General features: G+C 41.5%; 1 protein-coding gene across 2 annotated transcripts; it reads left to right on the forward strand.

The window, feature by feature from the left end:
- The first annotated feature begins 2,263 nt into the window (after positions 1-2,263).
- Positions 2,264-23,584, forward strand: LOC112266707 (myeloid leukemia factor 1). Of its 2 annotated transcripts, XM_024444420.2 has the most exons (8): positions 2,265-2,452; positions 3,635-3,643; positions 3,763-3,925; positions 18,974-19,060; positions 19,243-19,383; positions 21,627-21,786; positions 22,387-22,534; positions 22,753-23,584. In XM_024444420.2, exons 1-8 carry the CDS (start codon positions 2,274-2,276, stop codon positions 22,835-22,837), a joined length of 972 nt encoding a protein of 323 aa, XP_024300188.1. In that variant the 5' UTR covers positions 2,265-2,273; the 3' UTR covers positions 22,838-23,584. The 2 variants fall into 2 exon arrangements, with proteins under 2 accessions (XP_024300189.1, XP_024300188.1); XM_024444421.2 differs by lacking the exon at positions 3,635-3,643 and having other exon boundaries at positions 2,264-2,452.
- The last annotated feature ends 1,493 nt before the right edge of the window (positions 23,585-25,077 follow it).

Raw genomic sequence — 25,077 nt, forward strand, 5'->3', positions numbered from 1 at the left:
CAGTGTCGATACCATATTACGCTTACTTAATTATTTGCTTATGTTAGTTTTAGAATTGACTAAAACAAGCAGACAAGATTATTGCTTTTTTAAAAGGTTACGTTTTTGCTCTGAGCCAATGGGGTAGCCTAGGTAACCAAACCCTGGATTGCTGAAGCTATGAATTGGCCATTGAGAGGCTATGAGGCTCCGGTCGGCTGTATTGGCACTCCCTACCTAGGAGCAGTCCTCCATAGGGATGAATGGAATTCTACAATATTTCAATGAAATGTTTCAAGGACAAAATTACATTAATTTAAGTATGTTTTTGTTGTAGTGAAGACAGTAACATTAGTACTCTCTAAAAAAAATATTGAAGGGACAAGTTTTTTTTTTTTTTAAATGTTTAGCTCCCATAATATAATTTTAAAGTATGCATTAAGGCGTCTAAGGGTATAAGCTTCGATCACACTGTCATTGCATTTTGGTACAGAATTGTGGAGGCCAGGTCATCTGAAGCCACACTCCATCACTCTCCTTCTTGGTCAAATAGCCCTTACACAGCCTGGAGGTGTGTTTTGGGTCATTGTCCTGTTGAAAAACAAATGATAGTCCCACTAAGCGCAAACCAGATGGGATGGCGTATCGCTGCAGAATGCTGTGGTAGCCATGCTGGTTAAGTGTGCCTTGAATTCTAAATAAATCTCTGACAGTGTCACCAGCAAAGCACCCCCACACCATCACACCTCCTCCTCCATGCTTCGCGGTGGGAACTACACATGTGGAGATCATCTGTTCACCTACTCTGCATCTCATAAAGACACGGCGGTTGAAACCAAAAATCATTCATTCACATATCTACACATTTTTATACACACACAAATGATAGTATTATTATTATTTTTGTGTTTTTTTTTCTCTCTCTCTTTTTCCTCTCTTCTAGGTCAGTTTCAGCATTGTGGACATGGGTGCATCTGTGGCCCATTTGGCCTGTCCCACGGCTTCCTTCAATGATGGGTTGTGAGTGGCTCTGTTGCCCCTAGTTGATTGTCCCTTTTATACCATGGCTATAATTCCACACATTTACTGCTAGAAATGTGTTCATTTGCGGGTAGAAATGTGTTCAACATCCACTGAAGTAGCTAGCATGTTTATAGTAGATAGCTACAGTAGTTGTCTTGGTAACCAAACAAACCGACATGCTAGTTTAGCTAACCAAACCATCAGTCATAGATAGCTATTATGAACATCGAGTTCCAAAAATTCCAATGTTTTCAATTCGGCTTTTGCTTTCAAAAGCAGCTCAAACATAGACCATTTAAGTGATAATGCCCTCGAAGCCAGTGTTTGGAGAATATATTGGCACGCCTCGAAGCCGGTGTTTGGAGGATATATTTTTACTTTGCCCAATGTTCTAAAATGTAGCAAGTTTCGATAGTAACCAGGGGCTGTCACACACCGGGTCGTACGAGCCGCTTCATAGCTTGAAACAGAAAATAGATATTTCATACTTCACTTTCCAACACCCGTGGAAATGTTTAACAATCTTCTCGGGGTATTTGACGAGGACCCTTTCTTCTCGTAAGTGGTATCAATATTGTATTCTGCCACTCGTTCATTCGACTGTCTGAATATTTTTCTAGAAAAAAAATATTTAATTTAAATATCAGTCAAAAGTCAACACCACTTTGAACATGACACAAAAAACGATAAAGATAAAGGACAAGAACGGATGTACCCACCCCTTGTCTAAAATGAGTCAGTAGTGTAGGCTATTATCAATAGCGTTATAGTATGCCAGTAGTGATTGTGTAAAATAATGAATGCGGAGAATGTATCAGCACTGTAGGTGCGTTAGCTTGCTAGCCAGCCAGACAATCTTAGAGAGGGATTATTCCATTATACAACTTTCAATAACTGCCAATATGCTAACATTCCATTTAAACAATGCAGTCAATCCCCAGCCGTACTCTGGCTAAAAACAGTTCATGATAGGATTTACACAAATTGAAAATGCAACAAGTACTGATATTGTATCATATAATAGCACTGACAGCTTTTCAAGAAAATTTAGAACGGTATGGTCTTGTGGCACACGCTGGTAAAATAGTTAAGGCAAAACTTCGAATATTGTTTTTATGGAGCGAGCTCCGTTGTCACGGCAGCTACTGACAACATTGCGTTGTGCTGATAGAGCCACTCGAGCTTTGAATAGCCAGCCAATCGGAGTGTTCGTCGGAGGTCATGTGGCTGTTTGTTCATCAGCCCAACGTTCTAAAATGTAGCAAGTTTCGATGGTAACTTCATTGACACCGAGCGCGGGGGGCTGTAACGTTCACACACCGGGTCGTTGGAGCCGCTTCATAGCAGGAGACAGAAAAGAGATATATTTCATACTTCACTTTCCCCGTCCAACACCCGTGGAAATGTTTAACAGTCTTCTCAGGGAATTTGACGAGGACCCTTTCTTTTCGTAAGTAGTATCTTTATTGTATTCTGCCACTCATTCATTCGACTGTCTGAAGATTTTTCTCGAAAAATAATGTTTATTTTAAATAGCAGTCAAAAGTCAACACCACTTTGAACATGACACATTGTCTCAGAAATTAGACAAGAACGACTGTATGCTACCCACCCAGTCTCTACAATGACACTATGTAGGCTATTATCTATACATGTTATATTTTAAGCGCTGCATTCACAATCAATAGGTTGAAGATATTATTATGGGGAAATTGTGTGCCCAATTCCAATGCTTTGTTATCAGCATAGCCTATTTCCTTATATAAGCAGTTCCAGACTGAAAAACTGTTTATATCTCCAGGCCATCTGACTGCTGAACAGCTATCATTTGCTGCATGGCTACCTGCCTGTGCTCTGCCCTGCACCTTGAAGACTTATGCCCCATGTGTATATATAGAGCTATATTCTAAATCATTTAAATGACAACTAAGGCACACTGACATAAATGTTGAATTTCTTTCAATATCTACTGGTTAACATGTAGGCTACAGTAATAGCATGGTACTTACTACTCAAGGCATAGAGTTACCGGTGTCAGCAAAACATTGCTTCATGTTTTTCATTGGTGAATAGATGCTGTGACCCATTCCCCAGGATAAGTGAGAGAATGAAATATCTATTAATCACCTGGCCTAGATCCTTGACATATCTTAGGCCTGCAATAAAATATGATAAATGTTACATTACAACCCCCATCTTCAGTCCACAAACCAGCCCTCCACTTGCAATGCCCAGTTGCATGTTCTTGCTATTACTATTTTCATTAGTAGAATTTTCTTTTTTTAAACATATATTCTACACAGAAGTGAAGCCGCTCGCTCCGAACACCCAAAACCCTCCGGTTGTCCCCACCCACCCCACATCTAGCTATGACTATTTGTACTATTTTCACACAGAAAAATGCCAATCACTGATTTGACCTAAGAAATAAGGCGGAGCAACACTGCCTCCTTCATTTATGTGTTTGGGGAGGTGTTCCACTAATTGATAACGAATACAACTATGCCTACTCATATTAATTGTGAATTTGGTTGTATGACAGACAGTAAATTATGAAATGGTGAATGCCTGGTGTTAAGAAGTTTCCTTCCTTCCTTTATCTCCCTCCACTTTCCCTTTTTCCAATCTACAGCTCATCAAGGTAGGACCATTTGTTTTTCACTCATCAGCACAGTCATCAATTCTGCAAAGAATTACAGAACCAGCATCTCTGGGAACGTTGAGGCTAATTCCCTCTCTTCTTCTTTGTCTTCTCCACAGGGATCCATTCCAGGCACACAATACCCGTGTACAACAGATGATGCGGAGTTTCTCAGAGCCCTTCGGTCGGGACTTCATGCCCAGTCTGACTGGCGGGCGGGAAAGGGGCCACGTATCCGGGGGCCAACTCAACACTAGTATGGTGCCACGGGAGGACCACAGGGTGAGGACTGCTGCTTTGACTGTGACACACTGACTGGGGTAGGGTAACTAGGGTCAATGTGTTGTTCTGGTGAACCAGGTTAGGTCCCACACATAATAATAATAATTAATTTGTAAAGTGCATTTTCTATGCTCAATGTGCATGACACGAGTAGCCTGGGAGTATCGATATTGGCTAAAGCACATACAGATCCTGACTAGGATATGTCAGGTCAGGAGAGGGTTGTTGGCTTGAATCTCAAACAGGTGACTGCTTCAGTGCCTCTAGTTCATACCCTATCATTAAGCTGGTCTTCTTACTTGGAGAGCATTTCCCTTTGGATTTGTTCTCCTTATCTGTTTGTGCTATTATGTCATTTGTCTGCACAAACAGATCTGGGACCAGGCTATGTTCTCTTGGCTTGAGAAACAGAAACTGGCGACCATACCTCCCAGTACATTGTAGATTCTCCCCATTCACTTGTACTCTCTTGGTGAAGGTGTGAAATCATATCCTTAGCCCAGGAGTTGGTCAGTTCCTGGTACTGACCTACATACTGTCCTCCTTAATCTGAGTCAGTGAGTGAAGGAACCCAAACACCTGCACCACAACTCGCCCCCCTCCTCCCACCCCCCTCATTTCAGCGTCCAGCTTTCAAACAAACAAGAACGCTGACCAGCCGAAAGAGATACAAAATAAAAGGGCTTAGGTTTACTGGGGTCGTGATGGAAAATGGCCATGGACGTGTAACCGGATCCCCCCCTGCTGCCAGGTCAGGCCAGCGATGCTATAGTGCTTATTGAACCTCTGCTGCTGCTCTGCTGGGGCACTGGAGAGTGTGGTGGGTTGTAGAAGGGCAACCCCTCGCCTCTCTGGCCAGCTATCTTTGGCCTGGGGAGGGTATATTTAGAGCATTGTTCCACTGACACAGTGCTTTCTCACTCAAACACACCAATGCACTCTTGAGGACCCTGCTGCCCGAGCTGTTGAAAAGACAAGTCAAAACAGACATGTTTGTTTTCATAGCTGTTTGGCCCATGGTTACATGCAGCAAATCAGGAAGGACACACTGTACACATTTCGCATGACAGCATTGGTTATGAGTTTATCACAATATAGTTCTGTTTTCTCATAGACCTGAATCCAGACTTGAGATCCTTGTACATAACATTTTTGTGCAAATCATCCATTGACATTAATGCATGATTGCAAAGTTAACCATGTGCAAAGTTAGGATTCAGTGTGTTGTTCATTTTCTCTGTAAATTTCAACAGTACTGAATTACAGTTTCATTACATTTAAACACTAGCCTATTAGCTCAGCTTTGCAATGCAGTTATATGCATTTTCTATCAGAAGGCAAATAGAACATGTAGGCTGGTGGGAAGGCCACCACATTTTTTAAAGATACCCCTACCCGAGGTAGAACAAAGCACAACCATGTTTTTTCAAATCCCTAATGTCTCCCATTTATGAAATGGATGGTTGTATCCAAATACTTTTCTGCAAAAGTAGTTAAATTGATGGATATTTTGACACACCCCCTAAATTCAAAAAGTACAGAATAATGCCTGGCTGTAGGGGAAATGGGCCGCATAAGCTCATGTAACCCAATATTGCAAGCTCTGATATTGCAACATTTTAAAATACAAGTAGTCAGTTGTCTGGCATACATACATACACAAACAGCATTAGGATATCGTAATGCATCTTGGTAATATAAACCTGTAAACACAGAGATACAATAGGCGGAAATGTCAGCTATAAATATTTATGATGAATGTAAGCTTTACTTTTTGCTACGTGCTTAAATTCTAACTTTCCATCTCAAATGTACTCTCATTCAGTGATGTATCATCCTGCCTGACAAAAGTACATACAGTTACACATGTTTTCTGATGTTGTGGCTAGTGTAATCTGCTCTAAGTAAAGCAAGTGGGCTCCGACATCGGAATTAGATTAGATGTTTTCCATAATTGTATACAACACTCATACCCATAAAGACTGATTTGGTGTAAATCCATTTTATTCTGAATCCAATATGGTCAACATGATTACATTCAAACACCTTCGCCTGTATATAATTTGCCCTTGTTAATTTTGGATTGAATGTGTTTTTCTGTCTTTAAAAATGTTTCATCTTGGCATATCTAGAACTATGGGTGGCACTGCCACTGCCTCTTGTTTGAATACCAGATCCAAATAGCTTTTCAATGTGTGTTCATCTCATTCACACACTTACAATGGGCAATTCTGAAAAATATAATAACAAACCTTTGACTACACAAAGCACATAGTAGCATAACCAAGTAACAGGAAAGCAACCTGTAATACAACATTCAGTCATTCTAGTAGCGTATATGTACAGCGCTAACCTTTTCCCTCTTTCCCCACTGAAACTGAATCAACCTTGCACACTTAAAGTCTTTGAGGTGACCAGGACATGAGTGTGTCCTAACAGGGTGAGGAGACAAAGTAGCCAATAGTGTTTGTAGTTCTGGGGCCTGACCAGCTTGCATAGGTAACTGGCCATTCTAGGCAAGCTATCTTTCCTGTATGACGGGCAGGATATTGGGGCTGTGTGGTGATCAGTTTCCAATTCTACAACAGTTGGGTGCAGACTCTCAGGGGGTGAAGCTTGCATGCCAACCAGAGTTGGGCTCAATTTGAATTGAAGGCGGTTAATTCAAGAACGTAAACTGAAATTCCAATTCAATTATTGAGAAAAGGGCATCTATTTTCAATGACTTCAACAAACTGAAAAGGAAAAGCTATTAATGTAAACAGTTTAAACATTTTAGAATGTTTTATTCAAATCACTTCCTGAATCGACTGACTTCAATTCGAATTGAGCCCAACCCTGAAGCCAACAAGACCCTTTGACTAATTGGAATGTTATCTCAGCCTGAATGATTCTGGGGATACTTCAGTAGTGAAATGGTTAGTGAAAGGGTTCTGAAGGAGAGTCTGAAAGGGCTGTCACAAACAGACCTGCCCATAAACCTTTCCAACGCTTAATTTAGTTTTTAATTTGTCACAATTCCTGCAGTTCACATCCTAAAAATTCCTTAATATTCTTCTGGAAGTCAGGTAGGATGATAATTTGGACGATATTAACTGTGGATAGTTGGCTTTGAATACAGTCTGGGACAGGCCCAGCAGGAGATGAGGGTGACAGAACCAGTGATGGCGACCTCAGGAAGAAGTGTTATGATGGACGCAGCACAGCTCCAGACATACATACTGTACATTTTAAAGATGATCCCTGGGCTTTGATGGACTGTAAAGGATTTGCAGAGGAGGTGGTGCTGGTCAAGCATGGTGCACAAAGACCACTATCTCACAGTCAATCCCCAGCCACCATACACGATCACATACAGCAGGGCTGCCCAACCCTCTTCCTGGAGATCTACTGCCCTGTAGGTTTTCAGTCCAACCCTAATTTAGCATATCTGATTCAGCTAGTTAAGGTCTTGTTGAGCAGCAAATTAGTAGAATCATGTGTGTTAAATTAGGGTTAGACTGAACCCACAGGATGGTAGATCTCCAGGAAGAGGGTTGGGCAGCCCTGACATATAACATCTTTGTTTCAGTTTGACCATCCTAAGGGGCCTCTTGTTTGCCCTAGATGGCATATGTCCTTAAAGTGATGTTGGGATTACTGCACAGTTTCCCAGACCAATGCATGAGTCACCCCAACATGAAAGCTTATTCTTTACATGCAAGTCCAGTTCCGGTATCACATGGGCTGGCCAGCCATCGCAAAATAGGTACATATGATGGCAATGCACGACAGCACTTTCCAGGTGGCATTTTGGCTATTGAACGGCCTACTGACATGTGACAGTCCAATTCCATGGTGTCTCTGTCTGTGGTAACTGCCAGAGGGGAGGACTGTTGGTGGAGTGGACCTATCGAGGACTGGGAGATTCAGGATGGCATTGACATTGAAGAGGTGCAAATCCTATCTTATGTGAAAGCCCAGTAAGTTGATGGCGTTTCTCGTCAATGAATGTCAGGTTGTTTTGGTTCAATGTGGGGAGCACCTGCCTTATGAGCTTGTCATCATATGTGGTTACATCCTCCCCATACCTATAATGTCACCATGTCAACATGTATGGCGTCTCCAGGGCAGACTGGGAGATTTGGGATGGCATTGACATTGGAGAGCTGCCATTCCTATGTCATGTGAAGGCCCACTAAGTTGATGGAATTTCTTGACAATGAGTGTCAGGTTGTATTGCAAGAGTAGGGGCTGAACAAATAAAATCCACAATGAGAGTTTTCAGTGTCTGAGCCCAATTGTTTTTCTTAGAGCCGATGATATTACAATAGCCACAACATAAACGTGTTAGTGTATGCATTTCTGTCAGGCAGAACTATGCAGCACTGAATGACAGCAAAGTTGTCTATTAATCAGATAGCAAAAATCATAAATATTCATACTGTGCCTTCAGAACAAATTCATGCCCCTTTACTTATTACATATTTTGTTGTGTTAGAGCCTGAATTCAAAATTGATTCGATATATTTGTTTTCTCTCACATATCTACACACTGCCCCATAAGGACAAACTGAAAACATGTTTTAGTAATATTTGCACATTTATTCAAAATGAAATACAGAAATATCTCATTTACATAAGTATTCACACCCCTGAGTCAATACATGTTAGAATCACCTTTGGCAGTGATTACTGCTGTGAGCATTTCTGTGTAAGTCTAAGAGCTTTGCACACATGGATTGTACAATATTTGACCATTATTATTTTCAAAATTCTTCAAGCTCTGTCAAATTGGTTGTTGATCATTGCTAGATAACTATTTTCAAGACTTGCCATAGATTTTCAAGCAGATTTAAGTCAGAACTGTAAGTTGGCCACTCAGGAACATTCACTGTCGTCTTGGTAAGCAATTCTAGTGTAGATCTCGTGTTTTAGGTTGTTGTCCTGCTGAAAGGTGAATTCATTTTCCAGTGTCTGGTGGAAAGCAGACAACCAGGGTATCCTCTAGGATTTTGCCTGTGCATAGCTCCATTCTGTTTATTTTTTATCCTGAAAAACTCCCCAGTCCTTAACGATTGCAAGCATACTCATAACATGATGCAGCCACCATTATGCTTGAAAATATGGAGAGTGGTACTCCATAATGTGTTTTATTGGATTTGCACCAAACATGACACTTAATTTCTTTGCCACATGTTTTTGTAGTATTACTTTAGTGCCTTGTTGCAAACAGAATGCATGTTTTGGAATTTTTTTACTCTGTATAGGCTTCATTCTTTTCACTCTTTCAATTAGGTTAGTATTGTGGAGTTACTACAATGTTGTTGATCCATCCTCAGTTTTCTCCTATCACATCCATTAAACAGTTTTAAAGTCATTGGCCTCCTGGTGAAATCCCTGAGTGGATTCCTTCCTCTCTGGCAACTGAGTTAGGAAGGATGCCTGTATCTTTGTAGTGACTGCGTGTCTTGATATACCATCCAAAGTGGAATTAATAATTTTGCCATTCTCAAAGGGATATTCAATGTCTGCTTTTTGTATTTTTACCCATCTACCAATAGGTACCTTCTTTGCAAGGCATTGGAAAACTTCCCTGGTCTTTGAGGTAGTCCATGCAACTTATGTGACTGGTTAAGCAAATGTTTACTCCTGAACTTATTTCGAAAAACATTATTCCACTTTGACATTATGGGGTATTGTGTGTAGGGCAGTGACAAAAACATCTATATTTAATACGTTTTTAATTCAAGCTGTAACACAACAAAATGTGGAAAGAAGTGAAGGGGTGTGAATACATTCTGAAGGTACTGTATTTGCTATTTCCTTCTATTGTATCTCTGTATTTACAGGTCTATATTTCCAATATGCTAATTAAGATATGCTAATGCTGTCTGTGTATGTAGTGCAGACAACTGACTACTTGTATTCAAAATCTTCTCAATATCAGAGCTTGCAATATTGGGTTACATAAGCTTATGTGGCCCTCCCCCCTCCAGCCAGGCATATTCTGCATTTTTCTTTAGTTTAGGGGGGTGTCACAATATCTATCAAGAGCAGGACGGGGAAGACCATCCTACTCAGTGAATTTCAGGAGAAAAAAAATAGTTATACATTTAAGTTATAATTTTTAGATAAAACTATACTAAATATATTCACGTCACCAAATAACTGATTTAAAGCATACTGTTTTGTAATGAAGGTCTACATTGGCCTCAATGTAGACCTTCTAGAGGATAGCACGATGGTGTAGCCGGAGGACAGCTATTTTCCATCCTTCTCTGGGTACATTGACTTCAATACAAAACCTAGGAGGCTCATGGTTCTCACCCCCTTCTAATTATAATGACTTCCGGAGGACGTCCTCCAACCTATCAGAGCTCAGTATGAACTGACATGTTGTCCAGACAATCAAAGGATCAGATAACAAATCTAGTAATGAAAGCATAAGCTACAGCTAGCTAGCAATGCAGTATATAGAGTGTGGTGAGTAGTTCACTCCAAGTGAGAAAGATAATAGTTGAACAGTTTTGAACAAATTAACTTCATCAAAAATGAAGGAGAAGCAGCAGAGAGTGAGAGAGAGAGTTATGTCATTGTACCTTTTTCTTCTTCTTACACCAGCGGACCCTGTTACATTTCACTTAGCTAATGCAGCTAATTTAGCCTACTCAACAACCTGACTCAAACGAACAGAGTGGAATGTTATTTATGTTAGCTAGCTGGCTAAGGCTATCCAACACTGCAACTCTTCCAAGTCAAGGTAAGCTTTCTGTTTTATTGATGTATTGTCAGCAGGGCCCGCTGGTGTAACTGCTAATCTGCTTGCTGTACACTACTGCCTGATTGTTGGTTTACTAACAAATTATTTCTAGTTTGTTGACAATAGCATTATTATTATTATTTTTTGTATTTTCCACTCCTTTTTTCTCCCCAATTTCGTGATATCCAATTGGTAGTAGTTACAGTCTTGTCTCATCGCTGCAACTCCAATACGGACTCGGGAGAGGCGAAGGTCGAGAGCCATGCGTCCTCTTAAACACAACCCAACCAACCACACAAAGTACCCAAAAGGGCCACTAGACATCTTGTGATATATTAGATAACATCCTTGAATGATACCAACATTCTGGTAGTATACTGGTAAACTTAGAAAGTTTCCAGTAATATACCCTCCCTTTGCAACCTTAAACGGCACCGACCGCCACTGCTCAAAAACTAAAGCCCTTTTTGAGGATTGGTCGATGGTCTAATGGTCATATTCATTAGGACATAAAAATGTTCTAAAACATTTTGCAACAGATTCTGAAAATGAGTGTTTCTTATTGAACAAATTCAAGTTGTCTCTCCCTTTTTCAGTCTGTTTTCTTCCGTTTGGTGTCTAATGGTCATGACCGAGATCTGTCTAATGGGCCTTTGCTCCCATTTCCCCTAAAGACACCTTCTCTCCCAGTATAAAGGTCTCATGATGACCATGCAGCTGCCCTGCTTTAGAAGCCCTGAGGTGCTAAACTTAGTCCCTGTGTCCTTTCACTAATCCTGCACCCCTCCCCGTGTGCCCAGTATATTTATCCCTGGTAATTACTTTCAATGTTCACCAGCCTACATAGGTCATTAGTAGAGCACTACATTGGGAATAGGGTGCCATTTGGGGGGTAGACACTGTTTTAGAGAGCTTTAAAGAGCGCTACTGTAGCAAGCTAGCTCACAGTTGAAGGTGTTGGTAAGAGCGTGTGGTGCACTGTGCACAGCGGTGGCTAGTTCTGTAGCAGTGGGCTGTTGTAGGGATTTTTGAAAAGCTACTGGTGGATGCAGGGCTTTGCTTTTTTTTAAATAAAAAATAGTTTCTATTGGTTCTACAGACTGATTAGTCTTCTCTTCAGCAGTAGGAATTTCTTTCCAAACTATACATTTTTCCCGCGATTGTATTTTAAAATCTGCAAAAAGCAAAGCAACAGCTGCAACCATCCATAGAAATATAATCCATAGATGGCAGTTCCCATTCAAGTCAGAACTGGCATCCATTGCTAGTGTACCCATGAGTTTAACAGTCAAATTGCCAGGGTAAGAGGTTACAAAACCCTTCTATGGATTATATGTCTATAGCCACAATGCAACAAGCAATATATTTGGCGTGCATGCTGCCCAAACTGCGTTCTTCCCAGCTGTAGGCATACATGTAACTGCCAAAGTAAAGGAAAGGAAACACTTGAGTAAACGAGGGATGCAAAGTATACAGACTCGTAGACTCCAAATTGAGTGCAGCTGCATCCTGCTTCCGTTGATCATCCTTGAGATGTTTCTACAACTTGATTGGAGGCCACCTGTGGTAAATGCAATTGATTGGATATGATTTGGAAAGGCACACAACTGTATATATGTTGACAGTGCATGTCAGAGCAAAAACCAAGCCATGAGGTCGAAAGAATTGTCCATAGAGCGCAGAGACAGGATTATGTCGAGGCACAGACCTGGGGAAGGGTACCAAAACATTTCTGTAGCATTGAAGGTCCCCAAGAACACAGTGGCCTCAATCATTCTTAATAAATGGAAGAAGGAACCACCAAGACTTCCTAGAGCTGGCCGCCCGGCCAAACTAAGCAATCGGGGGAGAAGGGTCACTCTGTCAGAGCTCTAGAGTTATTTTTTGGAGATGGGAGAACCTTCCAGAAGGACAACCATCTCTGTAGCACTCCAACAATCAGGCCTTTATGGTAGAGTGGCCAGACGGAAGCCACTCTTCAGTAAAAGACACATGACAGCCTGCTTGGAGTTTGCCAAAAGGCACCTAAAGACTCCCAGACCATGAGAAACAAGATTCTCTGGTCTGGTGAAACCAAGATTGAGCTCTCTGGCCTGAATGCCAAGCGTCACATCTGGCACCATCCCTACGTTGAAGCATGGTGGGTGGCAGCATCATGCTGTGGGGATGTTTTTCAGCGGCAGGGACTGGGAAACTAGTCAGGATCGTGGCAAAGATGAACGAAGTAGAGAGAGATCCTTAATGAAAACCTGCTCCAGAGTGCTCAGGACCTCAGACTGGGACTACGGTTCACCTCTTGGCACACAGCCAAGACAACGCAGGAGTCTGAATGTCCTTGAGTGGCCCAGCCAAAGCCTGAACTTGAACCCGATCGAACATCTCTGGAGAGACATGAAAATATCTGTGCAGCGACGCTCCTCATTCAACTTGACCGAGCTTGAGAGGATCTGCAGAGAAGCATGGGAGTGCCAAGCTCAAGACTCATTGCTGTAACCGCTGCCAAAGGTGCTGAGTAAAGGGTCAGAATACTTATGTAAATGTAATATTTCAATTTTTTAAATAAATTAGCAGCAATTTCTAAAAACCTGTTTTTGCTTTGCCATTATGGGGTATTGTGTGTAGATTGATGCGGGGAGAAAAAACAGTTGAATCAATTTTAGAATAAGGCTGTAATGTAACAATGTGGATAAAGGGTTGAGAATATTTTCCGAAGTATAGATAATATTTGTTTGTCATTTTGGGATTATTATATATACATATATATATTTATTTTTTTAATATATTTTTTTGCTTCCACACCGGGCCCCCCACGGGCCTGGGCCCAGTGGTTTCAGCACTGGTAAGCCCCTGCATTAATCTGGCCCTGGGTGGATGTTGTTTTGGGTTGTTCCTTTTGCTCTTCCATCTGCTTGGCAAGCGTGCTCTGGCACCCACTGCAGAAGGGTTAGCAGCTATGAAAGATATTATTGCTCCGCTACCGATCTCAAGTATCAAGTATCATGCTTTAGTGAATACGCACCCTATATCAGATACGTGCACACAGGAGCACACACACATCAGCACACGCACCTACGCGCACACACACAGACATTCGCAGCATCGTTGAAGTAAAGCTTCTGTTTCTTTTGCCAGTTTGCTGAGCATTCGATCCCCCTAGCCTGTGAATATGTTTAGTCTTTCCTCTCAAAGGTTGTTTGGCTGTTTGGGAATATCACATTTCGTTCCCTTCCATCACACTCAACTACTTGCTTAGTTAATATAATCTTTCATAAGATACCTTGGATTCAGAGGAGTTTGTTTTATTTCGCTTCACTTTAATAACTCATTAAAGAAAATATAAAATTGTTTTATTTCGGTTAATTTAATTTCACTGCGTTAATTAAAGCCAAGATCACATTTCAGCTTTTTATATACCTGTCATAATAAAAAAAACTTTATCATGTGTTTTGATTTATAAAAGGAAATGGGCACTTTGTCGCTAAAGTTACTCCTACTCTCTGTATCATTAATCTGCTGACCAGTTTTTTATTTTTTATTAGGGTAGCATCTTTAGCCTCCCCAGTGGTTTCTAACAGTTCCTAGAACCCATGCCTTCACAGCTCGCCTGTCCCTCCATTCCCTGAGAGCTGAAATTAAAGCCCTATGCCCTGGCCTCAGTGTGACTCATAGCTCCGCTTTAACCAGCAAGAGGGGGGAATAGAGTAAGACGCGATGCCATGACAGGCTGGGAGGGGGGAAAGGGGACCATGAGTTTTAAAAAATCGAGCAGTAGCACAGCCACCCCCAAAATAATGTATTAAAGCCCCTGCAAGTCAATAGTTTACATTTTATCCGATCAACCTCTGCGGCCATCTAAAAATATGCCCGACATACAAGTGTAACGGGCATTTATTCGTTTATACATGCTATTCAGAGATATAATTGGCCCGTCGTGCTACGTACAGGCCTATCAGGGGCAGCGAGGAGCATTTTACATCACCCTGACCTTTGGAAAAGAGCTGAGCGAGCAACCGAGAGACCCAGACTCTCTGCCCCCCACCCATCTGCCCACGCGTTGGGTCCATGCAGGTTTTTTTTCAGAACAAGGATATGTTTTCAGTGTTAAACCCCCTGTAATCCATGGCAACGGGTCCCAATTACATGGAGAGCATAGCTCTCTCAACACCCTCCAGGCTGAGCTCCAGCCCAACCTTTCTCCCTCTCTCTCTGGTGTCTGTATCCACATACGGTGCCCCTGGCTTGGGTTGGGATGTTTAGGATGCCTGCCCAGGCCTCCAGGGGTTATAAACACCCTGAAGTAGAGAGTCAGGGGAGCAGCGGCTAGGACTGAAATAGTCTTTCTCCCAATTTGCACATTCAGCAGGTTCTAGGCCCCATGGAAATGTGGGAAGGGCTAAGGTTCAGATTCACAGTGTAATATAACAAGAAAACAAAGCTAAAGAGACTATAGACTACATACTGAGAACAAACTGAATACATGTGTAAAGACGGACACTATTTTGTATATGAGCCTTCCTGTCTCAGTGGTGCCTTGCTTTCTCAGGCTTCTTTGTGAGTGCGTGCGTGTGTATATGTGTGTGCTTATGTCTGTGTTGCTGCTGCTCTGCACTCTATGTTCATTCTGTATTGTACTGCTTTTCAGAGGATAAGCCAGTCGCTTTCGCGTTTCGGCTGTGTTGATAGCACGGTTAGTCCGGCAGACTACTCAAATGCTATAATGCAGCACCATTCCTTGTTTCAGCCATAAGCTGACCAATTGGCAACTACTAACCCCCCTCACCTACACTCTATCTTTATAGACACACACAGCAAGTTAGAATCTAGCTGGAGTTATGGTAATAACGTAATATTTATTATATTATTTGTTATATTATTATTATTATTATTTGACCCTGCTGATCATCTATGAACATTTTAACATCTTGGCCATGTTCTGTTATAATCTCCACCCGGCACAGCCAAAGAGGACTGGCCACTCCTCATAGCCTAGTTCTCTCTAGATTTCTTCCTAGGTTCTGGCCTTTCTAGGGAGTTTTTCCAAGCCACCGTGCTTCTACACCTGCATTGCTTGCTGTTTGGGATTTTAGGCTGGGTTTCTGTACAGCACTTTGAGATATTAGCTGATGTAAGAAGGGCTTTATAAATAAATTTGATTTGATATATTGTGAATCTGAGCAAAGGCCACATTCACAGTGCATATGTGCCATGCCAAATTGGTAAGATGTGGGAGTATGCATGTGTTTACCCAATACCAAGTGTATGTGTAGGCTTACTAGGCTACATGTGTGTGTGCATGCGATTGTATCTACCAGTATTAGTGTGCGTGTGGTCATGCACACATGGCCTGGTTGTTTTACGAGCTGGTTGACCCCTCCTGTTGATGGTGTTGGGTCAAATATTACCCCAGCCAGCTGGCACCCACAGCGGGCCAGATCAACTCTGCTGGCTGGCTGGTACCCATGGTGGCTCAGCCTAGTGATTTAGCTCACTCTAGCAGTCCTAGGAGGCCTGTGGTTAGTTACTGTAACTTACACTCCACTACAAGAGAGACTAGGATCATGTGGTTGGGTCGAGTATTGTAAAACAGTCAAGAGCTCTATTTACCCAATGACATGCACAGGATGTTGATTTAAAGCCCTATTGGCCCTGGTAAAAAGTTATTCACTATAAAGGGGATAAGGTGCCCTAACGGACGCAGCCTAAAGCTACGCTAACTTATCAGTGTGATTTTTGCAGTTGTGATGTTTGTTTCTTTTCCAAATCACAAAGGTCGCATATGCCCAACTAATGCACGTTACTAAAACATATCTATCCACTGAGATGGAGAGGCAGAGTAGGTGAACAGATCTCCACATATGTGGTTCCCACTATGAAGCATGGAGGAGGAGGTGTGATGGTGTGGGGGTGCTTTGCTGGTGACACTATGTGATTTATTTAGAATTCAAGGCACACTTAACCAGAATGGCTATCACAGAATTCTGCAGCGATACGCCATCCCATCTGGTTTGCGCTTAGTGGGACTATCATTTGTTTTTCAACAGGACAATGACCCAAAACACACCTCCAGGCTGTGTAAGGGCTATTTGACCAAGAAGGAGAGTGATGGAGTGCTGCATCAGATGAGCTGGCCTGCACAATCACCCGACCTCAACCCAATTGAGATGTTTTGGGATGAGTTGGACCGCAGAGTGAAGGAAAAGCAGCCAACAAGTGCTCAAGTTATGTAACTCACCACCTGGATTTGGTCTTATGTAGCAAAATGTAAAATTGTGTTTTTTACATTGGATAAAAGTAGAGACTCAGCTACAACATGGTATATCATACACTGCATTTTGAGGAACAATGGGAAAGTAATACTGCTTTGAAAGTTGATCAATTTGTTAACTCACTTTTGAGGAAATGGTCTTTGAATGTTTTGGTATCTAGAGCTTTTTGTCTACACCCATTCAGCATCGTTCACACCATCTTAAGCTTTAGCCCCACCCATCTCGTTTCGCTCTCGGAGCGTTCATAGCGCACACCTAACGCTCTGGCCGAAGATTTGTTTCCCTCTGGATAACATAGAAACAGCCTAACCAGCTCTGCTGGCAACAATTTCATTACGCTTTTTTGCCAACGTTTACTGACACTGGCCATATTCAACAGGTGTAATAACGTCATACATGTAATGTTAGCTAGGGAGCCAGCCAGCTAACGTTAGCTAGGTAACAGTACACTTTAGCTTAAGACCTGTAGCTAGCTAGCTAGGTAAACAACATGCAAGATCACACACGTTACGTTAGCTAACGAGCCAGCCAGCTAACGTTAGCTAGTTAAACACTACCCTGCGCAAATCTGCTGGGAGCTAACCAACCAGGTTCAATGTTAGCAAGCTAACATTAGGCTCTAACTAGCAAAGCAAATGGCTCTGGGATACGAATAATATCGTCATACACGTAACGTTACCTAGCTAACAGTACACTTTAGCTTGAAATGAAACCACTTTTGTGTAATATCTGAAAATGTAGCTCGCTATCTTACCCGTCTGTATACATCATCATGCATGATGGACGTGTTTCCCTGTCAGGATGCCATGCCACGGTTGTCCTTAGTTTGAAGATGTAATCCGGAGGCCGGTGTTTTCTCCATCTCTTTAGCTACTCTAAACTCTTAACTCTAACTATCATACTCTAATTCCACTGATTTCAAAACTCGATCCTCCAGAAAGTGGAGAGCAACATGAATTTTTTTTTTAAAACAGCGTTCAACAGGATTACCAACACAGACTGACCAGCTCAAATAGACAGATGCCCTCTATATGGCAGACCAATCTGAACTCCTCTCTCGGCATGTCCAGCCCACTCATTATCTCAGCCAATCATGGCTTGTGGGAAGGTTGCTCACTTTCCTGTGGCTTAACCAACAAGGCTCGTCATTTAACAATTTGATTCATTTTTACAAACATATAAGTTTGTTATTAAGGCACATGAAAGTTCACGTTTCAGAAGGCTTTTCTGCCAAAAAACGCATTTTGATCAAAATAAAAAACGTTCAAATGGCTCTCCTGTGAAGTCGAGACTCGCGTTATTACGCCTAGTGTCCTGAAACGCGTCACATGTGGGAAATCCTCCTAGACTGTTGAAAAACATTCCACATGAAGCTGGTTGAGAGAATGCCAAGATTGTGCAAAGCTGTCATCAAGGCAAAGGGTGGCTACTTTGAAGAATATAAAATATATTTTGATTTGTTCAACACTTTTTTGGTTACTACATGATTCCATTTGTGTTATTTTATAGTTTTGATGCCACCACTATTCTACAATGTAGAAAATAGTAAAAAATAAAGAAAAACCCTTGAATGAGTAGGTGTGACTGGTACTGTATATTTAACGAGTATTGGTTATGTTTTAGTAAAAAATAACAGCATACAGTGTTCAACTGCACACTCTGATGACGTCAAAATGTGTCCACGCTCCAGGCAGACAAAGGAATCACTCTCCGTGTATCTCTGATTGATGAAAGATGTCCAATATAGCGATGAGTGAAGTTAGCCTACATTTCTAAATAGATTTTAACAAACTAGATTATGAGTATAATTGTTAAGCTATGGTGTGAATCCTTACTTGAGCATAAGTCAAGCATTCACCCAGTCATGCATTGATGTCAATGGGAAAATAAGTGGAAATTCGACTAGTGGAAGTTTTGCCCCTATGATGGTACAGCGTGAAGGGAGATTTTATATTGTATGGTATATGGATGTCTGTTGTAATGGTGGTATGGACCTTAAAGTTAGTTTTGAATGGCCCATTGTTCTTGTTCCGTCTGCAGGACATGGAGTCGAAGAATCCATTCAGTATGTTGGACAGCATGATGTTCGGCGTGAGGAACAGGATGGAGGACATGCACAGAAACTTTGTGAGTCACGTTTGTGTCTCTTCTCAGACCCCACACAGCCCATACAAATAGAATTACTAGAAGGGTAATAGTATGAATTAATTAATTATATTTTTATGACAGACTTTGTTCATTAGTGTTTTAGGACGTGTGTTCTACATGGCTTTATACTCACGTTAATCTGTGTGTGGGTTGTTTTCCAGGAGAACCTGTCCACAGACTCGAACGGCAACACCAACGCCCACTCATTCAGCTCTTCCTCAGTGATGACCTATTCCAAGGTTGGAGACGAACCCCCCAAAGTGTTCCAGGCCTCCTCCCAGACACGGCGCGCCCCTGGCGGGGTATGTACACTCAAGTATGGCCAGAGATACTGCTGAGTGGCTGGGGGAGGGCTCTCCAAGCTGATACTGCACTGAACACTAAGGAAGAAGTTGTTTACGAGAACAGCAAGCCCTCAGAGTCATAGAGAGTATAAGAAGAGTTTAATTCCAAAATGCTATACATCCATTCATTAGCTTTTATTGTTTAAAGAAATTATGAAAGAGATTGGTGTATTTTTTTTCACTATCTAATCATGGCATGGGGATGTTCAATGACAGACATGCACAGTATTTGTTCTATCACTTGATGGTTTCATTTAAGAGACAAATCAATTTTTTTAGCAAAATGCTTTATATTTCTCTCAGAGAAATAAGTAGTACTGCTAGGTTTTACACAAGCAAATGTAACATATTTTTTTGTTTATAAAAAAACTGGGCAAATTCTACATTTGTTGACAGTAATATTAAGTATGTATCTATATGTAAAACATTTAACATTTTAGTCATTTAGCAGATGCTCTTTCGTCAGGGCATGGACTCTACAAGATGCTGGCCCATGTTGACTCCAATGCTTCCCACAGTTGTCAAGTTGGCTGGATGTCCTTTGGGTGGTGGACCATTCTTGATACACAAAGGGAAACTGTTGAGTGTGAAAAGCAGCAGCATTGCAGTTCTTGAAACATTAAAACGGGTGTGCCTGGCACCTACTAACATACCCCGTTCAAAGGCACTTAAATATTTTGTCTTTCACATTCAGAACAGGTGTTCATAATCAGTGTATAGGGTTTTGGGAGATTTTTTTTCATACACCTAAAATCTATGAAATTAGACCTCCACAAGTCTGGTTCATCCTTGGGAGCAATTTCCAAATGCCTGAAGGTACCACGTTCATCTGTACAAACAATAGTATGCAAGTATAAACACCATGGGACAACGCAGCCGTCATACCGCTCAGGAAGGAGACCCATTCTGTCTCCTAGAGATGAACGTACTTTGGTGCGAAAAGTGCAAATCAATCCCAGAACAACAGCAAAGGACCTTGTGAAGATGCTGGAGGAAACGGGTACAAAAGTATCAATATCCACAGTAAAACAAGTCCTATATCGACATAACCTGAAAGGCCACTCAGCAAGGAAGAAGCCACTGCTCCAAAACCGCCCAAAAAAAAGACAGATTACAGTTTGCAACTGCACATGGGGACAAAGATCATACTTTTTGGAGAAATGTCCTCTGGTCTGATAAAACAAAAATAGAACTGTTTGGCCATAATGACCATCATTATGTTTGGAGGAAAAGGGGGGAGGATTGAAAGCCGAAGAACACCCATCCCAACCGTTAAGCACAGGGGTGGCAGCATCATGTTGTGGAGGTGCTTTGCTGCAGGAGGGACTGGTGCACTTCACAAAATAGATGGCATCATGAGGCAGGACAATTATGTGGATATATTGAAGCAACATCTCAAGACATCAGTCAGGAAGTTAAGCTTGGTCGCAAATAGGGCTTCCAAATGGACAATGACCCCAATGATACTTCCAAAGTTGTGGCAAAATGGCTTAAGGACAACAAAGTCAAGGTATTTTTAAATTTATTTTACCTTTATTTTACTAGGCAAGTCAGTTAAGAACAAATTCTTATTTTCAATGACGGCCTAGGAACAGTGGGTTAACTGCCTGTTCAGGGGCAGAACGACAGATTTGTACCTTGTCAGCTCGGGGATTCGAACATGCAACCTTCTGGTTACTAGTCCAACACTCTAACCACTAGGCTACCCTGCCGCCCCAATTGGAGTGGCCATCACAAAGCCCTGACCTCAAATCCCATAGGATATTTGTGGGCAGAACTGAAAAAGCGTGTGTGAGCAAGGAGCCTACAAACCTGACTCAGTTACACCAGCTCTGTCAGGAGGAATAGGCCAAAATTCACCGAAATAATTGTGGGAAGCTTGTGGAAGGCTACCAGAAACATTTGACACAAGTTAAACAATTCAAAGGCAATGCTACCAAATACTAATTGAGTGTATGTAAACTTCTGACCCACTGGGAATGTGATGAAATAAATAAAAGCTGGAATAAATCATTCTCTCTACTATTATTCTGACAGGAATTGTGAAACTGAGTTTAAATGTATTTGGCTAAGGTGTATGTAAACTTCCGACTTCAACTGAATGTCTGACACAGCAAGAGTTTCCTGATGCTGGCTTTCTCAGTCATTATTGTCCATCGCCTCTTTGGTAACTCATTCTGATTGGCTGTCCCCGTGTCTAGATTAAGGAGACTCGGCAGTCCCTGAAGGACTCAGAGAGTGGTCTGGAGAAGATGTCCATTGGACACCACATCCAGGACCGAGGACACGTGGTGGAGAAAAAACACAACAAGAGGACAGGGGAACGGGAGCTCAACCAGGACTTCCAGAATCTTGATGAATGTAAGTCAGTTGTAGTGTAAGGGGGTCAGCATCCCCCCAAAAAACAAAGGGTAATAGGGTAATACTTTACTTTAACCCTGCAGGTAATATGCATTATGATGTGGTTCTAATGCACTGTAAGACATGTTGAAAGAATGTGTCACCCCCTTATGTCTTATTATCATCTCATAATGATCATTACTTGAGTCTGTTGAAAATGTCCTATATAAAGAGACATATCATATTATAAGCCTGAAAAACATCACGAAGGTGCATACATGCGTATAAGAATAACACATAATACTTGCGGTCTTTAATTAAAGTGTTACCAATTTATTAATTGTTTTTTATGATGCTTTGATGATTATTTTAAGGCATATAGGTTATCATCAGTGTTCGATGAATAGTCATAAAAAATACAGAATTTACTGTCAGAGGATTTTCCTATCCCAGCTCTGTTTGGGGTTTATATAGTCTGAGACATTCCTTTATGTTCCTATCTCAGAGAAAATAAGGTATTCAAATTCCAAGGAACTGCCCCTTGCCAGGTTAATCACAGCATCCCACAGAGTGATACCTAAACTGTTCCTGACCCCTAACCTCTGCCCTTTCCCCTCATAGCCGAGGCGCAGTCCTTTGACGAAGAGTGGCAGCAAGAGGTGTTTAAATTCCGACCATTTGCCCCCAAGTCCCGTCTGGAGGCCCCCAAGCCTAGGGTGGTGCATCGGGCAGCCCTCACTGCCACCACCGGCCCCGACCAGGGACGTAGGTCAGTCATCATGTGTCCTAGGTCATATAATGACACGTAGGACAGATCCGCTCGAGGAGGAGTGGCCGTAAACCAAAACAAACCATTCTGGATGCTACATCAGTGAACATTTAGGTTATGATTGAAGTGTCAAGTATTATACTACAGTTGATCAATGGTTTATTGAAATGTGGGTTGATGGATGAATGATTTATGTCTGCTTTCTAATTTCCCCTCAGGGACAAAGTAAAACCAAAACCTGAAGGAAGGAAAATACACATCGACGATCTCAAAGTCAAAGGATCAGGCATGGTGAAGCAGTAGAAATGTCTAGCAAATAAAGCTACGTCAGGCAACAACTCTTTGATGCTTTTACCTGTCTCCAAGACAAGCTTGGTTTCCAGGTATTTTGTCTCACAGAAAATCAGACAATGACCCAGTTGTTGATATGCTTTTTACCCTTTCATTTTCACGCTACCAAGTAAAGTAAAGAACACTTGTCAAGTCAGGCACTGTCAGAGTAGATCTATACAAGCTTCTTCCAGAAAGCTCAGGACTCCTGTGGAAGTAGCATTAAGACAGGCACACATAAGCTACTAGCGATTATATGTGATATATGATTTCAGAATCATGACATTGAGCAGACATAATTTGTCACATGTTATATCATTGGGCATCAGATCAACAGCAATGTTATCTCATAAATATTATCCTTCTGCTTTTGGAAATGTCATGTTCACATTGTATAGATTGCATCAAAAGGAAACAAACAAATATATTTATGCAGTTAGACATTTGAAGTCCATAAGTGCACTTAGACGTCAAACTTGTGTGCTTTTTATGTGTAGTGGCCATTTTTATTAATGTATTTTACCTGCTGTAATCTTTGTAAAAAATGATAATACCCTTTTTCTATTGTTATTTGACATGCTATTAATTTATAACATAAAAAACAGAAATTATGGTTGGGATGAAAGTGTCCGGTTCATTCTAAAATATTCTTATCATGGGATTCTTATAGATTGAACTCATAAGATCCTCAATTTGAAAATTAAATATTTCATTTCAAAAGCAAATGGTAGCGTAGTCTATTAAAACTGAGTGTTTATTTGATTTGTCATCAAGCAGTGTGTTTATCACTGTGTAGGAGCACTGCTGACTGTGCCTGTGTGGCAGATACATCTAACGGTATTTTTGGAACAGACTTGTCAGTGACTCAGATGTTATGAACCCAGCACTCTCGCATCACATGCCCCATCATGTGCTCCTGATTTAGTTTAACTTGTTTTTGTCTCCTTGCATTTATATCAAGTGTGAAAATATATTATGGAATCACCTAAGATGTTAACTCAACAAATGTCCATATATGCAGGCTTCTCAATTATAAATTAAGAGGCAGGGGAAGGAGAAGAGCAGTTAGGTCAGAGGGGTGGCCTCTTGCCTCAAGGTTTCATAGGATAAAGTGGCATAACTCCTCTGTGTTTATGTAACAAAGTAAATGTCCCATCTATCTTAACAGGGCTGCAGAAATTAGCAAGGTCAGTAATATCATCTGGGTGTTAGGATTCAGAAGGAATGTGTGAAGTGGCTTCCTCTCCTCAATTTGCACTGATCTGTGACAATACATAATAGGTAAGAGATTCAAAAGCTGGCTCATGGATGCCTACCGAATATTTGCTTTCCCCTGACCAGTTCCATCACCTCTGGGCAGATGAAGGAAATGAGACAAGAGGCTGTTTGACTATTTACCTCTAGTCTAGCAAGGCCGTTCTTTCATATATCGTCAAAATGTGGCTGTCCGAAGCTACCTTACCTCAAACATCTTCATTTGTTCTGTGAGAGACATACTGAACAAACATATAAAACGCAACAATTTCAAAGACTTTACTGAGTTACAGTGCCTTCGAAAAGTATTCAGACCCCTTAACTTTTTCCACATTGTTGCATTACAGCCTTGTTCTGATTGTCATCCCCCCCATCTACACACAATTTCCAATAATGACAAAGCAAAAAACAGGTTTGACATTTTTGCAAATAAAATAACTCAAACACCACATTTACCTAAGTATTTATACCCTTTACTCTGTTGAAGCACCTTTGGCAGGCAGCAATTACAGCCTCAAGTCTCAAAGAGTTCAATCTTGCTTCTCATGGTCTGAAAGTACTTTAGGTGCCTTCTGGTAAACTCCAAGCAGGCTGTCATGTGCCTTTTACTGAGGAGTGGCTGCCATCTGGCCACTCTACCATAAATGCCTGATTGGTGGAGTGCTGCAGAGATGGTTGTCCTTCTGGAAGGTTTTCCACAGAGGAACTCTGGAACTGTCAGAATGACCATCAGGTTCTTGGTCAGCTCCCTGACCAAGGCCCTTCTCTCCTGATTCCTCAGTTTGGCCAGGTAGCCAGCTCTAGAAAGAGTCTTAGTGGTTCAAAATGTCTTCCATTTTAAGAATGATGGAGGCCACTGTTCTTGGGGACCTTCAATGCTGCAGAAATGTTTTGGTACCCTTCCCCAGATCTGTGCCTCAACACAATCCTGTCTCAGCTGTCTACAGACAATTATTTCA

This window comes from Oncorhynchus tshawytscha, linkage group LG14 (genome assembly GCF_018296145.1).
Source record: "Oncorhynchus tshawytscha isolate Ot180627B linkage group LG14, Otsh_v2.0, whole genome shotgun sequence".
Classification (NCBI taxonomy): domain Eukaryota; kingdom Metazoa; phylum Chordata; class Actinopteri; order Salmoniformes; family Salmonidae; genus Oncorhynchus; species Oncorhynchus tshawytscha.